Source organism: Apis mellifera, linkage group LG4 (assembly GCF_003254395.2).
Source record: "Apis mellifera strain DH4 linkage group LG4, Amel_HAv3.1, whole genome shotgun sequence".
NCBI lineage: Eukaryota > Metazoa > Arthropoda > Insecta > Hymenoptera > Apidae > Apis > Apis mellifera.
Genome location: NC_037641.1, coordinates 11,533,988 through 11,555,022, shown reverse-complemented (window position 1 = coordinate 11,555,022; position 21,035 = coordinate 11,533,988). Strand labels below are relative to the sequence as shown.

The window sequence follows — 21,035 nt, the reverse complement described above, 5'->3', positions numbered from 1 at the left end:
ATCAATGACTATAAAGGATAAAAAAGAAAATTGGTAAATAATAAAAAAAAATTTCAAATTTAGAGAAAAATTCATGAAAATTTTTAAATAAAATAAATAAAATAAGAAAAATTTAATTTCTCTTCTCTCTTTCCTCCCATTCCATGGGTATTTATTTCGCGTAAATATAATATATATATATATATATGATGCATATGAGCAACGGGGCACTGTTTCGGACTCGCAACAGTTCGCCGCTTTGTAGTTTTCGTAGTAAGATCGCACGATTGTGACCATTACATCATTAAAAGTATAAATCTATCTAACCGTAGAAAAAATCACAATAACATCGCTCGTATACCGAGCTTAAATGATAAACTTATTTTGTACTTTGCGACAAAAACATGCGAAACAAGAACGATATATTATTCTTCCTTTTTTAAATTTTTTTCTTTTTCTTCCAAACTTAGAGCATTACGTTTTAACATTGGAGTTTACAAAATTTTATAAGAATATAAAAGATAGAAAAAAAAAATGAGACATTGCGAACAGATTATCAAGAAAGATTAACCAGTTTAATCTAAAGGTTAGGATAACGAATAATTCAAAATCTATTTTAATTTATGAACTAGATAATCCGTTTCATTGGCGTTATTTTTTAAATTAGATTTGTCGAAAATGAATGGGATGCTTGTTATATAAGATAAAGGAAAATTGGATATGTGGAATGTCGGAGGTTTGCAGGCAGACGAGATGAATCAGATTCGATGGAGCATAAAATCAGCATCACCAGCCGCATCAGCGATTGCGGCAGGCAAGAGGCAAAAGACCGATGGATGGACCAGCCGTCACGAAGCGGGCCGACGTTCCTGTACCAAACGAGATTAATAGAGATCCGCCTGTCAGCCGGACGCCTCTCCGTCTGAGCGAGATCCAGCGGCTTCCAGACGGCCAGTCTTCTCGCAGATCGCAACCTGCGTGGGCAACAACCGATCGTGATCGATCGCACGGTGCGTCCTCTCTGGACTACCGCTTTGCATGTCGTGTGCGTGCGAGTCCAAGAGTATTCCTTATACCACGAATTCTTCTAGTCATCCGCGCGCGAGCATACATACAGAGTAATGAAATAATAATCATTGTGACAAAATTAATTAGGATTTCGTCCACGCGTTGATGCATTTTGCCTTTTTCGTTATAAGACATCCACGTTTAGAGAATATTCAGTAAACGCTATTACGTATTATTTAAATAATACGGTAAACAACATCCGTGCATTTCTCGATACACAAACTTGATTGTTTTCAAATCTACATTTACGCAACGATAAATCGTATTCGACCGATTTACGTCCATCGCTATTCGTACCGATGCGAATACAAATCACGAGGCCAAGTCGGTGGGCCGTATTCGGTGGCTTCACCTTAGTTTGCCTCGCCAATTTGCGATTAGGTAGGCACCGCATCGCACTTTTTCTTTCTCATTCATCCGCTATGCTCTTGCTTCTTTTTCTCCAATTTTCTCCGCGTCACTACCATTTTATCTTTCTTGATTAACTCATATTATTTATCCTCATGTAAGGGATTAATTACATATTGAACAATATAGAGAATAACATAATAACATCGAGATAAATCTTGATGATCTTTGTTCGTTATCGTTTTTGTCGGGGTTGTTTCTGTTTCAGCGATCGGTGACGAAAATGAAGGCAACGAAAGTAGAACACACAGGGAAGAGGTTCGACAACACGTATGCTGTGCGAGACACGAGAGAATGATCGATGTTGGATACGGTAAGCAAATTTAAAACGAAAAGATATTAAAAGACCCGAGAGAAATCAGGATATAATATATGAACAGAGATGAATGGAGTACTGGACATACAGTATATCGTTGAGAAAGAGAGAGAGAGATTCGGGCAGAAGTTGCGTAATTTTAGCAACTGGCTAAATGTAAATTATGTTCCCTCGATACACCGTTGCCGCCCCATATTCATGAGTGGTAAATGCGGGTGGCCTTGTCGCTAGATCCGATCCGGTAAATTAATATCGGGTGTTCAATTAATTGACGCCGATCGAGAGGATGAAGCATCCGGTGGCGGTGTTGTCGTGTGCCCGTGATCGAAACATTTGACCGATTTATCATTGCGATGCTGTCGCTTTAAAAAAATAACGCGGGAACGGTATTGGATTCGCGATTCAATCCCATCGCTTTGTCTTACTACAAGGGGGGATCAATTGATCCATCTATAGATCGGAGATAATCGACTGAACGAGAGTAGAGTCACGATGATAGAGATTTACTTAGTTGTAATGCCCCTTACAAACGAATAATCAACGATTTCGTGGAACCAACTGAAGCACCACCCTTCTTCGTATCAATTGTCAATTAAATGATCGACTGGTACGATGGTTACGTCGATCGTGTTTAGATCGATAAATATTTTTTTATATACTACACGATCCAGAGAGAGAGAGAGACAATAATTGGAAATCTAGGCGTTTGTCTCGATATTTCTAATAGATCCCCATATAATGCCATTTATAGGAAGAAACGCGGAAAAATGGCAGAGACGTAGCCGAAGGTCCAGGGTAATGTGAATCACCGAGGAATCAGCGCATTCCATGTCCCACGCGTTCGCGCCAAAAATAGCACGGTTACACTATAGACGGTTCTACCCTCTTCTTATATCTTGTCAACGTTTAATGTGATACAGTAGCAAGCCGTAAATTTTGTACGGTGATCGCGAGCATTGCCGAGCGGCGCCATCGGATTTACACGCGTCTCATTTTTCCCGAGCGAAACGCCACGAGCCCGCCGAAACGCCAAAACAGTAATCCACCATCCCCACTGAAATTTCATTGAACCACCCTGGCCCCCCCCCCCCGGCTTTTTATCGCTAATACTAATTCCCTTTCTTTTCCCGATCTTTTCTTCTTCTTTTTATCTTCTTTTATTTCTCCAGGAATATCGGGTGAAATTATCCAAATTGATGCGGGCCATTGTCGTAAATTGTGCCCGCGACACGTGTTGGACGATCCAGGAGACGCGAGTCGGCCCACTGTCCAGGTAAATCTTTTGTCGTACGCTTTTTTTTTTTAAAAAATTTCCACTCGAAGAGGAGCTGTATAAGGGTTAGTCCAAGATATATGGATGGATATAATCCGTGGACTCATGATGGCCGCAGGATGTTCTGCACCTGATGCAAGAACTTTTTGGTTATGCCCCGCCCTCGGCGTACAACAAAAACTCATCGCCACACTCAACAGAGTTTATCGAACCGGTCGTGAAACCGTCGAATTCCTCGACCCGGAATCTTTTAAAAATTCAACATCATCGGTCGCGTTTAATTTTATGATTTAAAAAAATAGGGAGGATGTCGCAAAATCATTTGAAAAAAAAAAAAGAAAAAAAGAAGAAGAAAGTACATATAGGTACGAACGAGAACGATTCTTCTACGGTTCGAAAAACCGAGATCGGACGTCGAGGAATTCTGTCTGGTGGTCAAGCAGGCGAGCAGCGTGTCGAGGAGGGAAAAAAAGAAAGCACGAAGCGAAAAGACCGAATTTGCAAATAAAAAAAAAAATTACGATATACGTTGCCACGGCAGGTTACGTATGCCAAGGGCTATACGAAGGGCGAAAAAGACGGGGACGTCATGTAGATTTATGACTCATGGGATCGACCAATCCGCCAGCTGGAATGCGGCCACGCCAGCATCGCGCGATCGTACGATCTTCGCGACTTTTACGGCGAGTGCACCCCACACCGTATACCGAGAACTGCGTATCCTCCACGATCCTCCTCCGTGTATACTTTTAAATTTTTATTACAACGAATAATCATCCCGGCTAGATTATTGTCCACGCGTTATTTCCTTTTCGATAACTCGTTTCGTTGAGAGCTTCATAGGTTAAAAGCCTATTACTAGAAAATAAATAGAATAGAAAAATTCAATCAAATATGGTACAATGGCGAACAAGTCCCTTTTTTACGTACCTTGGCTGTTTGCTAGGGAGAAAGCTATTTTTGTTACGTGATACAATCCGATCGGTGGTTTACGATCTTGCAGCACCCACGCTGCATGGGGAGGGGAAACAGGCCCGAGAAGTAAAAATGTTGCGCGCGATATGGAGAAAGAGGAGGATGTGTTTTGCGTCCTTGGAAGGTCGTATCGTGCCGGGTCACCGCTCCGGCGCCATCCAGCTTGGCCACCTACTACATCCAGTAATCGTGTTCCTGGGATCTCGAGGATGGATGTGACCCGAGAATAAAATTTATTAGAAAATATTCTTAGCCAGAAATATCACCGGGGCAGAGGGGGGGTGGAGGATAAAAAGAGGAACGAGATGCACCGCGTTTGCACGGACAAAGATAACGGTCGGTGTTATCCCGCAGCGAGAATAATTAAATGGCCCGCGTGTCGTGAGAGAAATCGGGTACCAAAGAAAATGTTGGAAGAGAGGGAGGGCGCGGATATTATAAATATAGCTTATAAATAGGCTATCGTTGATACTTTCTTCTTTGGAAAACGTAGGACGATAAATAAAATACCGTATCGATAAAACGTTCTTCCCTGTCTGATATATGGACGATCATTCGCATAAAAAGTGTTATTACCTCCGTTTCATTCCGATGTTAAAAACATTTCCACGATGGATTTTATCGCGCTTTTCGCGCTTTCAGAGATGCTTCCCGGAATCGCACTGCCGTCCAAAGGCATCGAAACTGGAGAGGGTGTCAACGATTCAAGGGGTTCGCGTGATCGAAGTAACGGAAGCGTGCGAGTGCACGTCGGATTCCTCTTGCAGGCGGGAATCTTTCACGCATCTCGTGCACTCTGGCACCCCTCATCAAGCCGTGATGGATGTCGGCGTGTGCATGGGCCACTGTGCTAAAGGTATCTTGTCCTCTTTTACTCTGTACTCGTTCCTTGATAATCGATAATCGCCGATCTACCTTTCGAAAGATCTTGGATGCAAACCGGTGAGGAACAGTACGGTCAGCATAAAAGGACCGAACGGTACGTGAGATTTATTCTTCTATATATCGATCGTGTGATATAAGTACAATAATCGTGTTAAATTTCAGGAGACGAGGTGTACCAGGTGATCGAGAAATGTGGTTGCGCTGGGACATGCCACAAAATGGACCACATGGAGACTGTTCTAGATTTCAGCGAGGTCGAAATAAAGGACGGCACGAACACAACGGATGTGAGGCCTGTCGTCCGGGTAAATATCCGCACAATTCTCCTCCTCCAATCTGATTTACAATTTTTATTATTGATCCTCGTATTTGTGCAAAACAGCAAATTAACGTGGGCCAATGCGTTGGGACGTGTCCAGGAAACGAGACAGAAATGTGTCTTTTGAGAGACAAAAGAGAGCCATCGAGATGCTTGGCGGGCCTGTACTCGAAGCAGCACACTTGCACACCTGCTAGATTCAAAGTTCACGAGTACAGGTACATATTATGGATGTTAATCGTCGATCGATGGTAAAGGTGCAATTATCATTCGTTGTTCGGGGTTGTTCGTTCGTTTCCAGGACTCGTCGTGGATCGAAGAGGGAAATCATTCAAATTACCCAGTGTGCCTGCGTCTAAGTAACGCAAACAAGAGTCACGGAGAGTATTGGTCTGTTCGATCCAACGGACCAAACGGGACGGACTTACTAGACACATCCAAGCTATTTTATGCGCCGCGTAAACAACAAAGTAAACCATTTCGATGTTCCTACATGCACCGTGTATTGGTATGACAAATAAACGTACAATGACTTTTTAAAAAAAAAAAAGAAAAAACACCAACTTCGCTCACCCGAAAAACTCAGTCCATTCAGCTTCATTCGTTCATTCCATCTCGGAAATTATTTCTCGCTTTGATCCTCATCGCGCGGTTTTTATCAAATTATTCCCCAATTTTTCACGCTAATAGAGGAAATTTTTTCCCTCTTAAAAAATTATCCAAGTAATTGGAATTGGTTCCGTTTATTATATCCAAACGGAATAATGCGCGATATCCTGATACGTGATAGAAGAAGAAGATCGGCAAGATCCTACGTTCTATAAATTCGAACACGCGTATTCCTTAATGAAAGGCACGTCGTGCTCAGGCCAACTGGCACTAGCCAATTTTGTACATTACAATACTATACTACACACTTGGCTCGTCCCCGTTTCGTCTTGCGCTCATGTACGAATAATGCAACAAAAAGAGCAAGGTCGAAACGGTGCTCGACGACTTCGAGATCCCAGATGCGAAAATATACGCTGACACCCTCGCTGAGATCCGTCATCGTCCCCCGGTAGGAAAACAACCGGTTCGCGACATCTAAATATCTCTGCGAGTGGCTCGCACATGACTCGCCGCTCACGGAATCCACGGAATTTAGGAAGCGCGAGCTTTTTTTAATAGCCCATCATCTCGTTCCTCATGGAGTTTCGTTCCGCCGCAACTTTTTTTCTTTTCCTCCTCCTCTTCTTTTTAATCTTCAAAAAGACTTCAAAATTTTCGTGCCAAAAAAATACAAAGGTTATTCGTTTTTTTGGAAAAAGCAATTTTCTCGTTTTCCTTTTGAAAAAGAAACTCGCGCCTCGCGCACGATCTAGGATCACCTGGATCGAGGATGAGCTGGATAATGAGAAGCAAAACTTCGGGGAAAGGAGGGAGGGAGGAGGAGAAAAGAGGAATATCGAGCGTTAGCTCGAGTCGAATCGCCTTCGAATGTCGCGTAGCGTCGCGTCGGTGTCCCGTGAGAGAGGCTGATGTCGCTGCGGGGAGCAACGCGGGGGAGGCAACTCCCGGCATAGCATAAAGGTGACTCCTCGCAGCCAAGACCTCCCATATGCTACTTAGCGTTCCGCTCGGCTCGGCAAACCTCCTTGTCCTGTCCGCGGAGAAGGACAGGTCCGCTCCTTCCTCCGCTCCGCCGAGAAGCGTGGAAGTTATTCGGTCGCGGCCGCTCTCCTGGATTACTCGTCGTCGTCGGCCGATTAATCCAAAAAGTCATCGTCACCGAGAGTTCCAAACAGGCGCTAATCGTTCGCGACCACGATTTATTTTCGAGCCTCCTCTCCCTCTCTCTCTCACACACGCTCTCCGCCTCTCGGGATTCTTGCCCACTCACGCGTCGTGCGAGCGAGATATGATGATGACGGACTCCGGTTTCCGGTTTCTACTTTTCGCGATTCTGCTCTACCTTCTTTCGCCCTCGTTCGAGCACTTCGCGCACTCGCACCCGAGCCGTGCTATCGACGAGGATGATGATAACGCGAACGGTGAGAGAGAAGAAGACGTGAACGAACGGTGGCCGAGGTTGGACGAGGCTTCGAACGAGCAGGACGCTCGTAGGAACGAGATTTTGGAGAAACTGCAGCAGGTCCGTTTTTCTTTCCTTTCCTTTTCTTCCTCTCTCTCTTCCTCCCCCTCCCCCTCTTCCGCCCCCAGTGCGACAGAGACGTTTGTGAGACGTTTTGTGAGAGAAGAGGAAGGAAAGGAATTAACGATGAGATCGATTATTTCAGGTTCTCGGTATTCGAAGTTACCTCGAAAGGGAGAGAACGGGACGTCGCAAGGTGCCGCCTCAATTTATGGTGGAGCTGTACAACAATGTAGCGGATCCTAGCGGTGTAACGCGTGGTAGAAATCCGTACAACGCCAAAGTCGTGCGCAGTTTCATCGAAAGAGGTAAAAACGTGCCTCTTCCTATCGTTCCCTCCTTTTTCTTTTTCATTGAAATGAATTTTCATCGAGATTAAGAAGAAATATATTTCCACGCAGACACCACCACGTCGCGGTTCTACTTCTTCAACATCACGGGTTTGGAAGTGAACGAATCCGTTCTGGAAGCGGAGCTTCATCTGTATCGAAAAAGAACACCTTTGAAAGCTTTGCATCCTTCCATTCTAGCTTCTCCGTATTACTTGGTGAGTATATATACATATTAATTTATCTATTCTCAAAATCATCTATACTTTTATCCAACGTTTCCCTCCTTAGATAAGAGTGTATCAAGTTTTGGACGAGAAAAGTTTAGACGTTCCCGATCTCCATAGGCTGCTGAACGTTAGATACGTTGGAGCGCACGCGTCTGGTTGGCAGGCAAGATTATCATACAATTTTTAATAAGAAATATCATTTTCGTATTAAACGCTCTATTTTCTTTTCTTCTTCCTCTTCTTCTTCTTTCTCCCCAATCAGATATTCAACGTGAAGCAAGCAGTCCTCGCCTGGTTAAACGGGGAGCCGAACCTTGGACTTTTAGTAACCGCTACAACCTTGTTCGAGGATCGAGCGAACGTGGAGTTCTCCCGACGGAACGAGTATCATCACAGCAAGCAACCGATCCTGGTGCTTTTCGACGACGATGGGAAGGATCGTCGAGGCGACGGTAACGACGAGATCGAGCAAGTATTTCACGACGAGGAGGAGGAAAAGGGTGATTGGAGGAACAGCGATGCGGAACAGGATCCGCGTGGAAAAGGGGAATTGGAGGGGAATAAAAATAAAACGGGATCGTTTGAAAGGCAGAAGAGAACTCGGATGAGGGAACACGAGGAGGGAGAGACAACTCGAGGCGCGCAACATCTCGCGGACGATGGTTCTGGGCGGCGTCGAAGGGAAACTAACGTCAAAAAATTGCACGGGATTTCTTCTTCGCTCGAGGAGGAGACATTTGGAGGCAGTTATTTAACATCGATGGATATATACGAACGGGCGATGCGTCGCGAAAGAATAATGGGAGGAAGAGCTGGTCAAAGATCGTTCTGGAGCGAGAAGATCCGCGAGAAACGATCGGCGAAAAGCCGCGCATCCGTTCGGCAAAATGTCACCGAATGCTCGAGGCACGAGCTCTACGTGGATTTCAAAGAAATTGGCCTTTCCTCCTCTATCATTGCCCCGCTTGGCTACTCAGCTTTTCATTGCAAAGGTATCTGCGAATCGCCATTGAGTCAAGATCAACAACCGACCAATCACGCGACTATCCAAGGGATTGTTCACAAAATGGGACTGGTGAAAGGGGTTGAGAGACCCTGTTGCGTCCCCACCAAACTGTTGGGCACCACCATTCTGTTCTATGATGATAACGAGAACGTTATCTTGAAAGTTTACCAAGACATGATCGCAGACCGTTGTGGATGCCGTTAAGAATTTCATTGTTTCTTAAGATCTGCGCGATGAAACGTTTGTTCTCCTTGTGAAAGAAGTAGCGAGTGTGAATTTGTATCTCGATTGAGAAAAAAAAGAAAGAAAAAGAAAAGAAACGAAGAATACACGGATATGCGAGGAAAGGGAAGAAAAAAGAAGAATTGAATGTGTGTGTGTGAGAGAGAGATAGAATGAGTGTAAGAGTGACGGAATAAAATCAGGTAAAGATGATTTTTACTACACGTTAGCCCGTGAGTCATTCCTAAAGGTTCATCTGAAGATTGTTAAGTTGTCGTCGCAACATTGTACATAAAAACATTCCTAAATTCGCGTAGGGTCATGTGTATCAATAATTAGCACGTGTCTATATCGTCATTGAACAATTAAACCCTGTATCGTCATTAAATTATTATTATAATCGCACGTAGAGAGTTAATTGTCCCGATCATTGTATATAATATTGTATCGTAAAACGTTAGAGTTATTTATATTTTAATTATGACAAATAAAAATGAATATTTAAGCTACAACAATAATTTTTCCACGGTATAATTACTCTTCTCACCCTCTCCTCGTTGAAACGAGATTCGCGCCACAAACTTTAGGTTCTATATTTGGAGATTTGATCGAAATCATATATTTATCACGATACTTTAACAAACCGAAGCATCGAGTCAAAAGATGTCGATCGAATAGATGCGAGGTGGAGGCACGAACGGGAGGTGATTTTCTTGGAAGAGGAGAGAGAGAGAGAGCGTTGAAATCAAGGCGTAAATTTTACGGGTGTGCCAATAAAATAAACGTGACGGTAACAGTGCTCGAGACGATGACTTTGGCGCCACTGGATGCAGAGAGGCAGTCGTGGAATGTCAGCGCTACCGGTGTTAAATGCCGTTTTTTATCCTTTTCCCGCAATCCGGTATCGCTCGACCATCTACGAGTAAATAAACCAACTTGAATCGAAATCGGTTGTCGGCCCGTTTCTAAAAATCTGCTGTACTATAATGGTGGCGCCATTCCGAATATCCGATACCGATTCTTTTACGACTCCTCCTCCATCCGTGTCGCCCTTTCCTTTTTCATAATGATATTCGCTCTCCTTTTATTCCATTGCTGGAATACTTGATACGAATCGGAAATGTAAACAGATTAGTTTAACAACCTCGTTAAAGCCCACAATACAATCGATTCAGAACTTAATCCGTGCTTAGGTCGAACGTAATCCGCATGGAACGCTGCATGAAGCAATGAGGAATTAGAAGAAATTAGACGAACGATTAGACGATGCCGATTCATCTCCATCATCTCTTCCTGTTTTTTTTTTATTAGTTATCTTTGGAATCGTTGTACACAAATAATTTTTTAGGTTTTTCATTCAACTTTTTTTTAAACCATTCTTCGTGAATCTTCGTAGGCTAGGAATCGTAGATCGTAATGCTAGGAGAGGTAAAATATTATAAAAGAAAAAAAAAAGAAAAGAAAAGAGAAGAAAGACGTTTAAACGAAAATACAAGAACGATAAATAAGGCGATCAGCGTTGAAAAGAAACAGTGTTGCTGTTTCGACGCGGGGATTTGCATATTTGCGAGCAACCGATCGTTCGCGTGCCATCGTACCGCATTCCGTATGCGTGCATCTCCAGTTATATTTAATCCATGGTGGGTGTATTTTCGAATCTGCCCGCCTAAAAATAACCGAAACGCGTTCCATTGGATTCCAATGCTGTATTTAGATCCTTGATATCGTAATACGTGTCACTCGCGTTCATGGCAACCAACTTGAAGAATCGAAACCTATTATTATTTTCTCTATTTTTATTACAGTTTATACAGTTACGGCTTCTGCCTGTGAGCGCGATAGAGATCGATGATTTGGATATTTATATTATTACGCTCTCGCGTAAATATTTCATCGATCTTAAGACGATCCTCCTCGATTAAATTATCCCGCGGTTATTCGAAGGGTTGAAGACGGTAAAAGAGAGAAGGTGCAATGCAACGCGGAGGAAGAGAAACGGAGGGAAGAAGATGGAGGCAAAACGGAATCGGTGTAAAAAGAAGAGAGAAAAGCGATAGGGCGGGAACTGCCGGTAACATAAGTAAGAAACCCTAAGCCGTGAACTGTACGACGACCTGTACAATGACGTAGTATTCTGTCATCCGGCGCGCTACCTCTCCAGCTCTCTCCACTACTGCCGCTTGGCCATTATAGTGGGACAGAACTTCACGAGTTCACAACTATACATATAGTGGTAGGCCTTTGAACAGTACGCGCCTCGTGCCTCGTGCATGCTGTGTTGTTCCTTCTTTCACGTTGCCTTTGTTCTTTCTTTTGTCTTTTGTCGTTGTTTCTTTTTTTCGTTTTTCCTCGCATCTCCAGTTCGCATGCAATTTTCCTTTATCGATCTGTACAGTTTCTCTAATTATGCAACATCGATATATCCTTGGATATCGATCGATCTTGCATATTGTTTCCAAAGTCGAGTAGGATGTAAACAAAAGAGCCGACGACACCGAGCAACGCCCTTGCTTCGTTCGGGAGTAATCGAATGGGGATGAAACGTGTGAAACCGATAATTAAAAAAAAAAAGAAAAGAAACGATATCGCGTAAACATGAAAACCTCAACTTTCGTTCGTTGGATTTTTCCATTCCAATTAATGTTAATCGTTTCCATCGTTTATACGGAAAATCGTCATGTAAGTAATCTGTGTGATGCAATTGTAAACTATGTGTGAATTATGTTATATAAAAGTTTCTTTCGTTATATTTTTCATCGAACGAGTTTCGCGTAACTAAAAAGGCGGGAAACCGAAATTTCCATTCCGTCCACTGAATTTTCTATTGGGAAACTATTTCACAATGCACTATTTCCAAGAGATAAAAAAACATTCTCTGAATCGAGCGTATCCTATTTCGTTCCATTCCATTCCAACGTTCCTTTTCCTTCGTACCTCATCGACGAGTCAAACACGGTTTCTTCTTTTGATGTCGTGCCGACCACCGTTGCCCTTCTTCGTAACGAACGTCCAAATGATCCCACTACCACGAATCCATTTGAATCCTATCCTAGATCGATCGGTGTTTAAATTATTTTTCACTGACTACAATCGATGAACTCCTTTTTTTTTATTTACAGATCAATAATTCCGAGATCAATGGAGATTTGGAAAATACGTATCGAAAGAAAATTCTGAGCCTGGTTCAACCGTCTTGGATGATTAACGAATTGATTAGAAAGAAACGTAACGAACGATTGGTCGAAGAGTTGGTTCCTACGAGACACGCGAAACATCGGAAGCGACGTCGTTACAAAAATCGATCGACATGTGTTGAAAACACATCTGGGAGCAAACTGTCCCAGGACAACAACACGACACCGATAGATATTCATGTTTCTAAAGAGGTAAAGAAAAATCGTGACGAAAACAATACGGTTCTGGAGATCGAAGACGAATTGGATGATGTAACAGGAGTGAACGATCGTGTACAGGTAATTATTGACGACGATATAAAAAGAAATAAATAAATAAATAAATAAATTAAAATTGTCTTTGTATTTAGGAGGTGTACAATAAAACTAAAGAAGAGGATTACAATACCGATGTGGAGAAGGATAGAATTAAATCAAAGAAAGAAAGTTTCGTTGTTATAGAACGAAACAGCTCTACGAGGTCTAATTTATCGGACGAGGAATTGATGGGTTCGTACGATGAGCTATCTACGACTGATGAAATTGAGTATGAAAATGTAGACCAATCTTGGAAAAGAAGAGATCGATCGAAGAAAGATAAATTTACCGAGAGTACTGATTACTCGGACGAAATATATTCCCCGGCCATTTACTCGAGTGCCGACGATCATATTAGAATGCACGAGAGTTTAAGCGACCTCCTGGTCAAATTGTTTCAAAGTCTGCGAAACGCTACAACGACGGACGAACGGAATATTTTCAAAGAGTTAAACTTTGTGAATGGAACAAATGAAGACCCTTGTCAAAAATGGTTGAACAGCAGGGATAAGCTCGAGCAAGTTTTCTTAGGTACGAATTCGTTCGTAATTAGAGACCGTTTATATTGTATTTGGTCGAATCTATTGTTACAGATGGTTTAACGTCACTACCTGCTTGTCCATGTCAATATCCTAGTAATATTTTCTACGATGATAAAATTTGGGACGAGAAGCGGATGAAATATTTCAGATGGAGGGATGTAAGCGGCGAATCTCAAAGGCTTGACGTTTACAAGCCAGGGGCCACTTACTGTATACGATCGTTGCTGACACAGGGAAGTGGAAGTGCTGCGGTTCAACATTGCTGCTACGATCGGCAAAGGAAGCTTTTGACCCGTGGTTCCGGTGCCGGTACACCAAACTTTGTCAGTCCTGAGATATCACCCATACTTCATGAAAGAATCGATATATTACCGTGGAGACTCTGCAAGGGTGACTTTTCCAGGTCTTTCAATATTTCAAAGCATTTTAATCTAAAATTTATTACGATATTCTACTCTTCTTTTATATATACCATTGATATTTAAATTATAGGTATAACGGTGTACGACCACCAAACAATGAGAACGCCTGTCAGGCAAATCCCGATGATGAGGAATATCAACGACAGATTGACAACACCAAGTATTATTAACTATCATGTTTTTAGTTACAAAGATTTATAATATAGGATAATTAAAAAATTCATAACGATTATTTTTGTTACTTTTGAGTGCATAAATATTTGTACGATGAAATTTAAGAAATAAACGTAACGCCGTTACAATTTTACCTTTTATTATTGATGATTTACGCCTATTTCTGCGCCAATCTTTTTGGTGGCATGTTTAAAAAGACGCGCTCTAATCGAAAGGAACTTGAAACCGGTTTCGAGTGTATTACTGGCGCGTTTCCAGTCACGTTTCTTGCCCCTCGCGCTACTTCCCGAACGAAAGAGGGGAGCAAGACGAGTAAAGTCGGTTCAATCGCGCGTGCCACCAGACCGTTCAGTTGTTATGGTTACTGCATACAAACATAAATGCGGATTACCTCTTAGCTAACCTTAATATCAAAATTCAATAGACAGCTATGGACTGGGCTGCGGATTTGGAAATTACTTCGAAAAAAGTAAGTTCTCAAATATTTACTTTTTCTAATAAATTGTATATAATTCATTATTGAATACGTTAACGTTTTCGACTTTAGCTTTTACCTCGTCTTGGTAGAAGATCGGCGCAAAACGTTGTATTAGAAGACTCTAAAGTCGACGATGATCCTTTGGAAAGTCCTGTATCGTCATCGTTCGTGAAATCAGCACAACCACCTGTAGCACCTCCTCGCACTAGAAAAACTGGATGGGGTGACGAATTGAAAAGCGGAAAGTAAGTTGTTTCGTATTGATTTCTATTAGAAATTTATCTATAATTTTTTAATAATAATTTTTAGGATACGTGGAGCTTCTATTATTGAACAGTAAGTATAACAAATAGAATTAAAAAAAATCAGACATCCATAATCGCTGATAGATTATTTCTTAGAGAACGTTCTCGAGGGATAGAGAAGGATGAAATAATAGATGGTAAGAATTAATTTAAAAATTGTTTGAAATATAAAAATCTTATAAGTAAGAAAATTGATCGTGATAGAATTATTTGTAGACATTCCTGTAATTCCCGATTTGGATGAAATTCAGGAAGATAATGCGTTTTCTGATATTAATACGTCAACGTAAGTACCGTTACGAAGTTTTGCAAAAATTCTCATTCAATTATCTTCAACTTTTTTAACTTACAGAGTGAACGTGAACAGAGTCGCTGCATACAAAGAACTTGATACAGATTTGGTGAAAAATGCTGCATTCACATCTTTAAATGGTGTTAATCTTTCCCTTCTAGCAGAAAAATTATACAATGAAAATTTGACGAAAGAATTGGATGAAGTATGGAATTGGAATTTACTTTTTACTCAAGTTGCATCTGAAGTAAACAGTGAAGCACAAAAAAAATTAGTCACATAAATTTTATACAATTTTTGTATTTTAAAAATAAAATCAAAAATCATTCAAAAAAGAAAAAAGTTTCTTCTTTTACATTATTTTATTTTTTATATTATTTTTATAAAAAGTAACACGTATTAAGTGAAATTTAATTAAATATAAAAAATATAGTTAATTTAAAAAAAAACATGGCATACTGCTTATCTGCAGTGCCTGTATATGGAAGCGACAAATTATAACCTCGTCTGACCTATTCGATTGCCCCCCAATTTGGAAATCGCGGTAGTTCGAGGAGCGACGTGAAGGACTCAACCGTGCAGGCGTGCAGATCCGAGATGATGCTTAAAGCAAAACACCACGAACTTGCACGCGCAATCGGGAGCCAAACACAAGCTACTTGAAGCGACCACGTGACAACACCCACTGAGCAGATCTGCCATATTTCTACGTTAGCGATCAATGTTCAGCTGTGCCATCACTAGCACACACTTCCGATAGTTTGAGTTTGATTGTGTTATATAAAGAAACAGAATACTATTGGACCACTTGCGAGAAAAGTACATATCATAAATGTACCACATATTATCAAACTTTGGAGAAAAAATTATATATTTAATATATAATTATAATCAATATTGTAACCAACTAATATTTAATAATATTTTAAATTAAGATAATCATATTATTAAGCTTTTTTAAAGCAATTTTTATACGTTCATATAAATACTAAATTTAAATGCTTTACTCGAAAGCCATCTAGTAGTGAAACTGATACTAAAATTGTATTATGAATCGAGAATCGATATACTATACAATCGATATTTTAGTTTGACATAGTGAATTTATAAAATCGATATATCGCGTATATAGAATATATCGTTTATTTAAGTTTAAAATTAACAGAAAAATCATATAACCTGTTTACGTTAGAATTAATTTTATTTACATGTTGTTATCAAGCACAAAATTAAAAAGCGCTTAAGGAAAATTTTCCAATTCTTTTAAAATGTTCTTTTAAAAGAATAAGTCTAATGTATTACAATGGGTACGGTGCATGCATCAAGAAAAAAATTAGAAGAACCAAGTGTAATAAGTAATGAAGATTGTATACCGTGCGAAGCAGAAGACAGAGCACCAGGAAATCCTGGTAGTTTCGAAGATATACATAAAAAGGTTAAAGATCTATATCCGCAAAACTTTGAAGGTGCGCGGCTCATCATCAACAAAATTCTTAGTCAACATTTTAATGTGACGCATACTATTACTCTCAGTTCCGTTACCCCGTCTGGATATAAATTCGGTGCAAAATATATTGGTACAAAAGTGGTTAATCCTAATGAAAGATATCCTGTAGCTTCGGGAGATATCGCACCAAATGGAAATTTGACCGCCTCTTTTATGCATACGCTTGGATGTAGACTTAGGTACAAATTATCGGCACAAATTGCCGATGGAAAATGCAAAGCATCGAGTTCCAGTTTGGAATATCGGTCGAATGATTTCACTGTAGCGATAACCCTAGCCAATCCAAAATTTACAAAGAAGCAAGGAACAGTGGTAATACACTTTTTACAATCGATCACATCGAGAATTGCGTTAGGAGCCGAGATTGCATGTCTTCGTGGCTCAAAAGTTCCAGGCGGTCAACAGACGGTCATGTGCATGGCTTTTAGACACAGTACAGGACTTACAACATTATCTGGGACTATAGGTGAAGCTGGTCTTCATCTTTGTTATCATCGCAAAGCTAGCTCGCAATTGGAAATTGGGGTCGAGTTAGAAACAAATACGAGAACACATCAGTCAATTGCTACTATAGTTTATCAAGTAAATGTACCATATGCGGATCTTCTTTTCCGAGGTATCGTGAATTCTGAAACTACAGTCGGTGGTGTATTTGAGAAGAAACTATACCCAATTCCAGAATCCTCACTGATTATTAGCGCACTTTTAAACCATAAAAAACAACAATTTCGTGTGGGAGTTGGTCTTAATATTGGACAATAATGAAGAATGTATGATATAATTTGTTACGTGTAACTATCATCATGTTTCTTTTTTTCATTATTTATAAGAATAATAAGAAGAATCATTTCAATAATAACAGAAATTAACATAAGATGATTGTAATTATTTCTTTTAAAATTTTACAAAGTGAAAAAACTTTTGCAAACGTTACAATTTTCGTCGCGCAATAATTTGCGATAATGTATCAATCGCATTATATATTTTAAAGAATTGTTATGCTTACATATATATTGTAAAATATCTGAAAACTTTGCATGACGCTTTTATGTTGATATAAACTGAGTCTGTAAAAATAAAATTTTTGAAATTTTTTATATAATAACTGAAATGCAAATGTCCAACACCCTAATACTGTCACTTTTATCATTAAAAAAAATTTTTTTAACAACTAATATCTATTAATCGAATATTATTTTAGTCGTCTCCGTTTGCTATCCTTTCATCCAAATCGTCGTATTCATGGAAAGCAGTTGTCTTTAATTTATCAAAATTCACTTCAAATTTTTCACTAAGAAGTCCATTTTCATCGGCGTATTCTAAAATATCACAGATCAATGGTGATTCCACACCTAAAACATACTCGCATGTTTTTGGTTCAAGTAGAAATAGAGAAACGCTGGATGGACTAGCTGTATGACTTTCAACGCATTTTAATTTCACCTGAAAATTACCAATATTTTAATAACTACATATAAGAATAAATAAATTATAAAATTTACAGATATATAAATTTATAGACATATAATACCTCCGTTTGCCTCGGATTGCCAGTCTTGTCGCAAATAGTACCATCACTATAGAAATGAGAAAGATGTTTTCGTAACTCTGGAGCCTTTGGTTTTTTATGTGGGTGTGCAGCGATCCATTCCAAATGTTTTTGTTTATCGAATTTACCAAGATTTACTATAGTCTTTTTACCATCGCGTTCAATATGATATTGAACCACAGAACGTCCATAACAAAATTCATATTTCCACCATCCATTGCCCTATTTATATCAATCATATATTATTAAATAAAATATAATAAAAAGATATTATTAGAAATATAATATTTACCCCATGTAAACAATTTTTTCCACTTAAAAAATTTTTTACGGGACTCACTTCCGCTGGGCTAATACCTTGATCTGTTAATGAATTTATAGAATCTTCAATGTTACTATGTTTATCAATAACTCCGACAGGATGTATTTCAACTCTAACACGCGCTTCTCCATCCTGAAATAAATGTAAATTAAACATTAAATTTTCAATTATGCGTCATGCAAAAACAACTTTCTTACGAGAATAGTTACAAATGTTAATATCAATTGTATGAATTTGTTAGAAATAAGAATGCGTTTTTCTCTTATGAATATGAATAAACAAATCCAGTTCCATTTATTGTTAAATTGTGATTTTATATTTTAATTTTATAATAATTTATATTTATTTTGAAAATATATGCTTCATATAGCATCTTATGTATATGATGTAACATTAATCCATAATTAAAAGCAATATGTGAAGCAAAAATGACAAATACCTTAAATTTAGCTGAATAAGTAAAGCAGTGGATATGCAATGCTAAAGATAAAATGGTGCATAAATAGCATTCATAATGTTATTGTAATATTTTTTTGGAAAAATTGTAGATTTAAAGGAAATAATTGTATGTAGAAAAGGAAGGGACAGAATAAGATACAAATTAATGGCGACAAATGACAAGAACCATCAAGCACTTTGGCCTGATCCCAAAAATACAAAATATTCTGACCTGGCCCTCCTTATCTACATGGAAGATTGCATAGACTTTCTGCAGCTTGTCATCCTGTGCAACAAATAGTTAATTTAATGTATATAGACAGTAAATAATAAAAATAACAAATCGAAAATTGTTATACACTAAAAAGACTAGCTTAAAGGTACAAGTCAAAATTACTTCAAAAATCTTTCATAAAATAGAAATATTTAATTAGTTCAGAAAAAATATATAATATTAATTAATATACTATTTTCTACTATTGAATGGCACACTATTAGAACATATTTAAAAATCTATTCTTATTTGAAAATTTTGCATGAAAATGTGTTTCATATAAATCAATAACAAAAATTATCACTACCATACACAGAAAATATAAGTAAATATATTTTATTTTAAATAACAATATTATATACATATGGCATAAGCATAGTCAGAAATAAATAACTGAATACAAAGAACGCACAGAAGATGGTTTTACCGTTACTTTTTGATATCGAAGTTTTAGACTTTCCATTTCCATTGCTACAAGAGATCTTGGTTTTTTTGGAGCATTATCAAGTGGATGGCAATTAATTTCATTTTCGCCTGTAGCTTGAGGTTTGTAGTCAGGATGACTACATAACAAAGGAGAGAGGACAATAACCTCATATTCACAGCTAGAAGGTTCTTCTAATGAAAATAATTCATGTTTACCATGCTGATAACAAACATACAAAACTTTTATCTTTCTTGGCTTATTAGTTAAATCACAAACAGTGCCATCAATCATTTCAATTTCAACATATGGCATATTGATTCCATCAACTTTTTTTACTGGTATATTTGCTTTCTTAGTAGGATGTGTTTCTTTTTCTGCATATTCAGCTAAAAACTTTACCTCTTGTAATTTATCAAAAATACCCAAATAATATTCTTGAGTCTTTACTTGTTTTCCATCTCTATCTTCATGATATTGACGTGCATATCGTCCATGGCACAATTCATATGACCAATAAGATTCAACCTAAAAATATATATAATTTTTATATAAAATTCAATTTTTTATATAATTTTTACACAGTATATTAATAATATTTATAATGTATACTCTATAAGAACAAGTGTTTTGTTTAAATAATAGTGATAAAATTTCTGTTGGATTTGGTCCAGTATATGGTTCATTATAATCTTGTTCTTGCTCTGAATTATCAACAATTAAACATTGATATCGTTCCTTATTTGCAGTCGTAATAATATAAGGTTCTACATTTGGTCTAGATTCCTATTAAAAATATATAATAATATATATATATATATATATATATAATAATTTAATATTAATTTACATTTTTTAATATTAATATTTTTTAATATTAATTTTATTTCATTAATACTTACTAATAAATCCGAACCACTTTTGCCTGGCCAATTAATTTTAAAAAGAACTGTATCATCGAAACTTCTGAAATCGTGTCCATATACAATAGTAATTATAATACACAATACATTGTAAATACCACAGTATTTCCACATTTTAATAAAATTGCAATTATTTCATCATATCTTTAGACAAAGTCTATATGAAATATCTTCGGACTTATGACGACAGCAATATATCTACGTTAGGTCATTTATGTTTCGTATCACAACTTAATGGTTAACAAACATTTGTCCGTATACATTTAACAGACACTATATTATATGAATACATTTAATTTGAAAATAATTTAAATTTTATATTTTATGTATAAAATATTCTACTCTACTTGTTTCAATATTCTACTTTATCTGAAAAGATTTTCTTACGATGTTGACACTATACTTATAGAATTTTTAGTTCTTTGATTAACCCCAATTATATCCAAATACCAATAATTTTATACCACGTGAACAACATGCGTGGTCATTTTTTATTACAATGTTGTTCAGCTTTATAAAATATAGTGGAAGAAGAATACTTAATAAAAATATATAATTGTTTATAACAATTTTTTTTTACAAGTCGAATTTGTTTTTTAATTCTATAACAGGAAAACTTTGTTTTCATCTTTGAAGCTCAGGGTCTAAGAAAATAGCTGTACGCACCTATCTCCAAAATATTAAGTTATATTTACGTATCAATACAAATTTTGCAGATGGCGTTTACACCTATAAAAATTCAAATTCCCG

At 38.2% G+C, this 21,035-nt stretch overlaps 6 protein-coding genes across 15 annotated transcripts; 5 read left to right on the top strand and 1 right to left on the bottom strand.

The window, feature by feature from the left end:
* The first annotated feature begins 700 nt into the window (after window positions 1-700).
* LOC408789 lies at window positions 701-5,773 on the top strand. Of its 3 annotated transcripts, none has more exons than XM_016911851.2 (8): window positions 701-989; window positions 1,664-1,768; window positions 2,941-3,044; window positions 4,662-4,875; window positions 4,945-4,998; window positions 5,067-5,209; window positions 5,287-5,441; window positions 5,525-5,773. In XM_016911851.2, the coding sequence occupies exons 1-8, from the start codon at window positions 812-814 to the stop codon at window positions 5,580-5,582; spliced, it is 1,011 nt and encodes a 336-aa protein (XP_016767340.2). In that variant the 5' UTR covers window positions 701-811; the 3' UTR covers window positions 5,583-5,773. The 3 variants fall into 3 exon arrangements, with proteins under 3 accessions (XP_016767340.2, XP_016767341.2, XP_016767342.2); XM_016911852.2 differs by having other exon boundaries at window positions 928-1,428; XM_016911853.2 differs by lacking the exon at window positions 701-989 and adding an exon at window positions 1,002-1,024.
* Window positions 5,774-6,498: 725 nt separating this feature from the next.
* On the top strand, window positions 6,499-9,649 carry LOC107964328 (bone morphogenetic protein 10). Its single transcript, XM_016911849.2, has 5 exons — window positions 6,499-7,357; window positions 7,503-7,665; window positions 7,759-7,904; window positions 7,978-8,079; window positions 8,179-9,649. The coding sequence occupies exons 1-5, from the start codon at window positions 6,824-6,826 to the stop codon at window positions 9,124-9,126; spliced, it is 1,893 nt and encodes a 630-aa protein (XP_016767338.2). The 5' UTR covers window positions 6,499-6,823; the 3' UTR covers window positions 9,127-9,649.
* Window positions 9,650-10,971: 1,322 nt separating this feature from the next.
* On the top strand, window positions 10,972-13,906 carry LOC724698 (isthmin-1). 2 transcript variants are annotated; one of them, XM_016911856.2, is made up of 5 exons: window positions 10,972-11,377; window positions 12,264-12,617; window positions 12,689-13,166; window positions 13,229-13,580; window positions 13,670-13,906. In XM_016911856.2, the coding sequence occupies exons 2-5, from the start codon at window positions 12,342-12,344 to the stop codon at window positions 13,767-13,769; spliced, it is 1,206 nt and encodes a 401-aa protein (XP_016767345.2). In that variant the 5' UTR covers window positions 10,972-11,377; window positions 12,264-12,341; the 3' UTR covers window positions 13,770-13,906. The 2 variants fall into 2 exon arrangements, with proteins under 2 accessions (XP_016767345.2, XP_001120589.2); XM_001120589.5 differs by lacking the exon at window positions 10,972-11,377 and adding an exon at window positions 11,387-11,823.
* A 169-nt stretch (window positions 13,907-14,075) lies between these two features.
* LOC724653 (intraflagellar transport protein 43 homolog) lies at window positions 14,076-15,191 on the top strand. Of its 4 annotated transcripts, none has more exons than XM_006567209.3 (6): window positions 14,076-14,242; window positions 14,321-14,496; window positions 14,561-14,587; window positions 14,641-14,693; window positions 14,761-14,842; window positions 14,909-15,174. In XM_006567209.3, exons 1-6 carry the CDS (start codon window positions 14,204-14,206, stop codon window positions 15,129-15,131), a joined length of 600 nt encoding a protein of 199 aa, XP_006567272.1. In that variant the 5' UTR covers window positions 14,076-14,203; the 3' UTR covers window positions 15,132-15,174. The 4 variants fall into 4 exon arrangements, with proteins under 4 accessions (XP_006567272.1, XP_001120545.2, XP_006567273.1 ...); XM_001120545.4 differs by having other exon boundaries at window positions 14,077-14,242; window positions 14,773-14,842; window positions 14,909-15,191; XM_006567210.3 differs by having other exon boundaries at window positions 14,077-14,242; window positions 14,653-14,693; window positions 14,909-15,173.
* An 842-nt stretch (window positions 15,192-16,033) lies between these two features.
* Window positions 16,034-17,364, top strand: LOC102655740 (mitochondrial import receptor subunit TOM40 homolog 1-like). Its single transcript, XM_006567308.3, has one exon. It carries the CDS (start codon window positions 16,152-16,154, stop codon window positions 17,115-17,117), a length of 966 nt encoding a protein of 321 aa, XP_006567371.1. The 5' UTR covers window positions 16,034-16,151; the 3' UTR covers window positions 17,118-17,364.
* Window positions 17,221-20,777, bottom strand: LOC411006 (endoplasmic reticulum lectin 1). Of its 4 annotated transcripts, none has more exons than XM_006567212.3 (7): window positions 20,265-20,777; window positions 19,975-20,148; window positions 19,372-19,890; window positions 18,897-18,950; window positions 18,197-18,358; window positions 17,887-18,126; window positions 17,221-17,798 (listed from the first exon to the last, which is right to left on the bottom strand). In XM_006567212.3, exons 1-7 carry the CDS (start codon window positions 20,397-20,399, stop codon window positions 17,553-17,555), a joined length of 1,530 nt encoding a protein of 509 aa, XP_006567275.1. In that variant the 5' UTR covers window positions 20,400-20,777; the 3' UTR covers window positions 17,221-17,552. The 4 variants fall into 4 exon arrangements, with proteins under 4 accessions (XP_006567275.1, XP_394479.4, XP_006567277.1 ...); XM_394479.7 differs by having other exon boundaries at window positions 19,366-19,890; window positions 20,265-20,770; XM_006567214.3 differs by lacking the exon at window positions 18,897-18,950 and having other exon boundaries at window positions 20,265-20,776.
* Window positions 20,778-21,035: the final 258 nt, after the last annotated feature.

Excerpts from the sequence above, each read along its gene's own strand:
- LOC102655740 (XM_006567308.3), top strand. The coding sequence starts at position 16,152 with ATGGGTACGGTGCATGCATCAAGAAAAAAATTAGAAGAACCAAGTGTA.
- LOC411006 (XM_394479.7), bottom strand. The coding sequence starts at position 20,399 with ATGTGGAAATACTGTGGTATTTACAATGTATTGTGTATTATAATTACT. Across the intron at positions 20,149-20,264 it reads AAAGTGGTTCGGATTTATTA|GAATCTAGACCAAATGTAGA; the intron begins GTAAGTATTAAT and ends TATTTTTAATAG. Across the intron at positions 18,127-18,196 it reads GAAAAAATTGTTTACATGGG|GGCAATGGATGGTGGAAATA; the intron begins GTAAATATTATA and ends TGATATAAATAG.
- LOC408789 (XM_016911851.2), top strand. The coding sequence starts at position 812 with ATGGATGGACCAGCCGTCACGAAGCGGGCCGACGTTCCTGTACCAAAC. Across the intron at positions 990-1,663 it reads CGATCGTGATCGATCGCACG|CGATCGGTGACGAAAATGAA; the intron begins GTGCGTCCTCTC and ends TTTCTGTTTCAG. Across the intron at positions 1,769-2,940 it reads AATGATCGATGTTGGATACG|GAATATCGGGTGAAATTATC; the intron begins GTAAGCAAATTT and ends TTATTTCTCCAG.
- LOC724698 (XM_001120589.5), top strand. The coding sequence starts at position 11,740 with ATGAAAACCTCAACTTTCGTTCGTTGGATTTTTCCATTCCAATTAATG. Across the intron at positions 13,167-13,228 it reads GCTCGAGCAAGTTTTCTTAG|ATGGTTTAACGTCACTACCT; the intron begins GTACGAATTCGT and ends CTATTGTTACAG. Across the intron at positions 13,581-13,669 it reads TGCAAGGGTGACTTTTCCAG|GTATAACGGTGTACGACCAC; the intron begins GTCTTTCAATAT and ends TTTAAATTATAG.
- LOC107964328 (XM_016911849.2), top strand. The coding sequence starts at position 6,824 with ATGCTACTTAGCGTTCCGCTCGGCTCGGCAAACCTCCTTGTCCTGTCC. Across the intron at positions 7,358-7,502 it reads TTTTGGAGAAACTGCAGCAG|GTTCTCGGTATTCGAAGTTA; the intron begins GTCCGTTTTTCT and ends CGATTATTTCAG. Across the intron at positions 7,666-7,758 it reads GCGCAGTTTCATCGAAAGAG|ACACCACCACGTCGCGGTTC; the intron begins GTAAAAACGTGC and ends ATTTCCACGCAG.
- LOC724653 (XM_006567209.3), top strand. The coding sequence starts at position 14,204 with ATGGACTGGGCTGCGGATTTGGAAATTACTTCGAAAAAA. Across the intron at positions 14,243-14,320 it reads TGGAAATTACTTCGAAAAAA|CTTTTACCTCGTCTTGGTAG; the intron begins GTAAGTTCTCAA and ends TTTCGACTTTAG. Across the intron at positions 14,843-14,908 it reads TCTGATATTAATACGTCAAC|AGTGAACGTGAACAGAGTCG; the intron begins GTAAGTACCGTT and ends TTTAACTTACAG.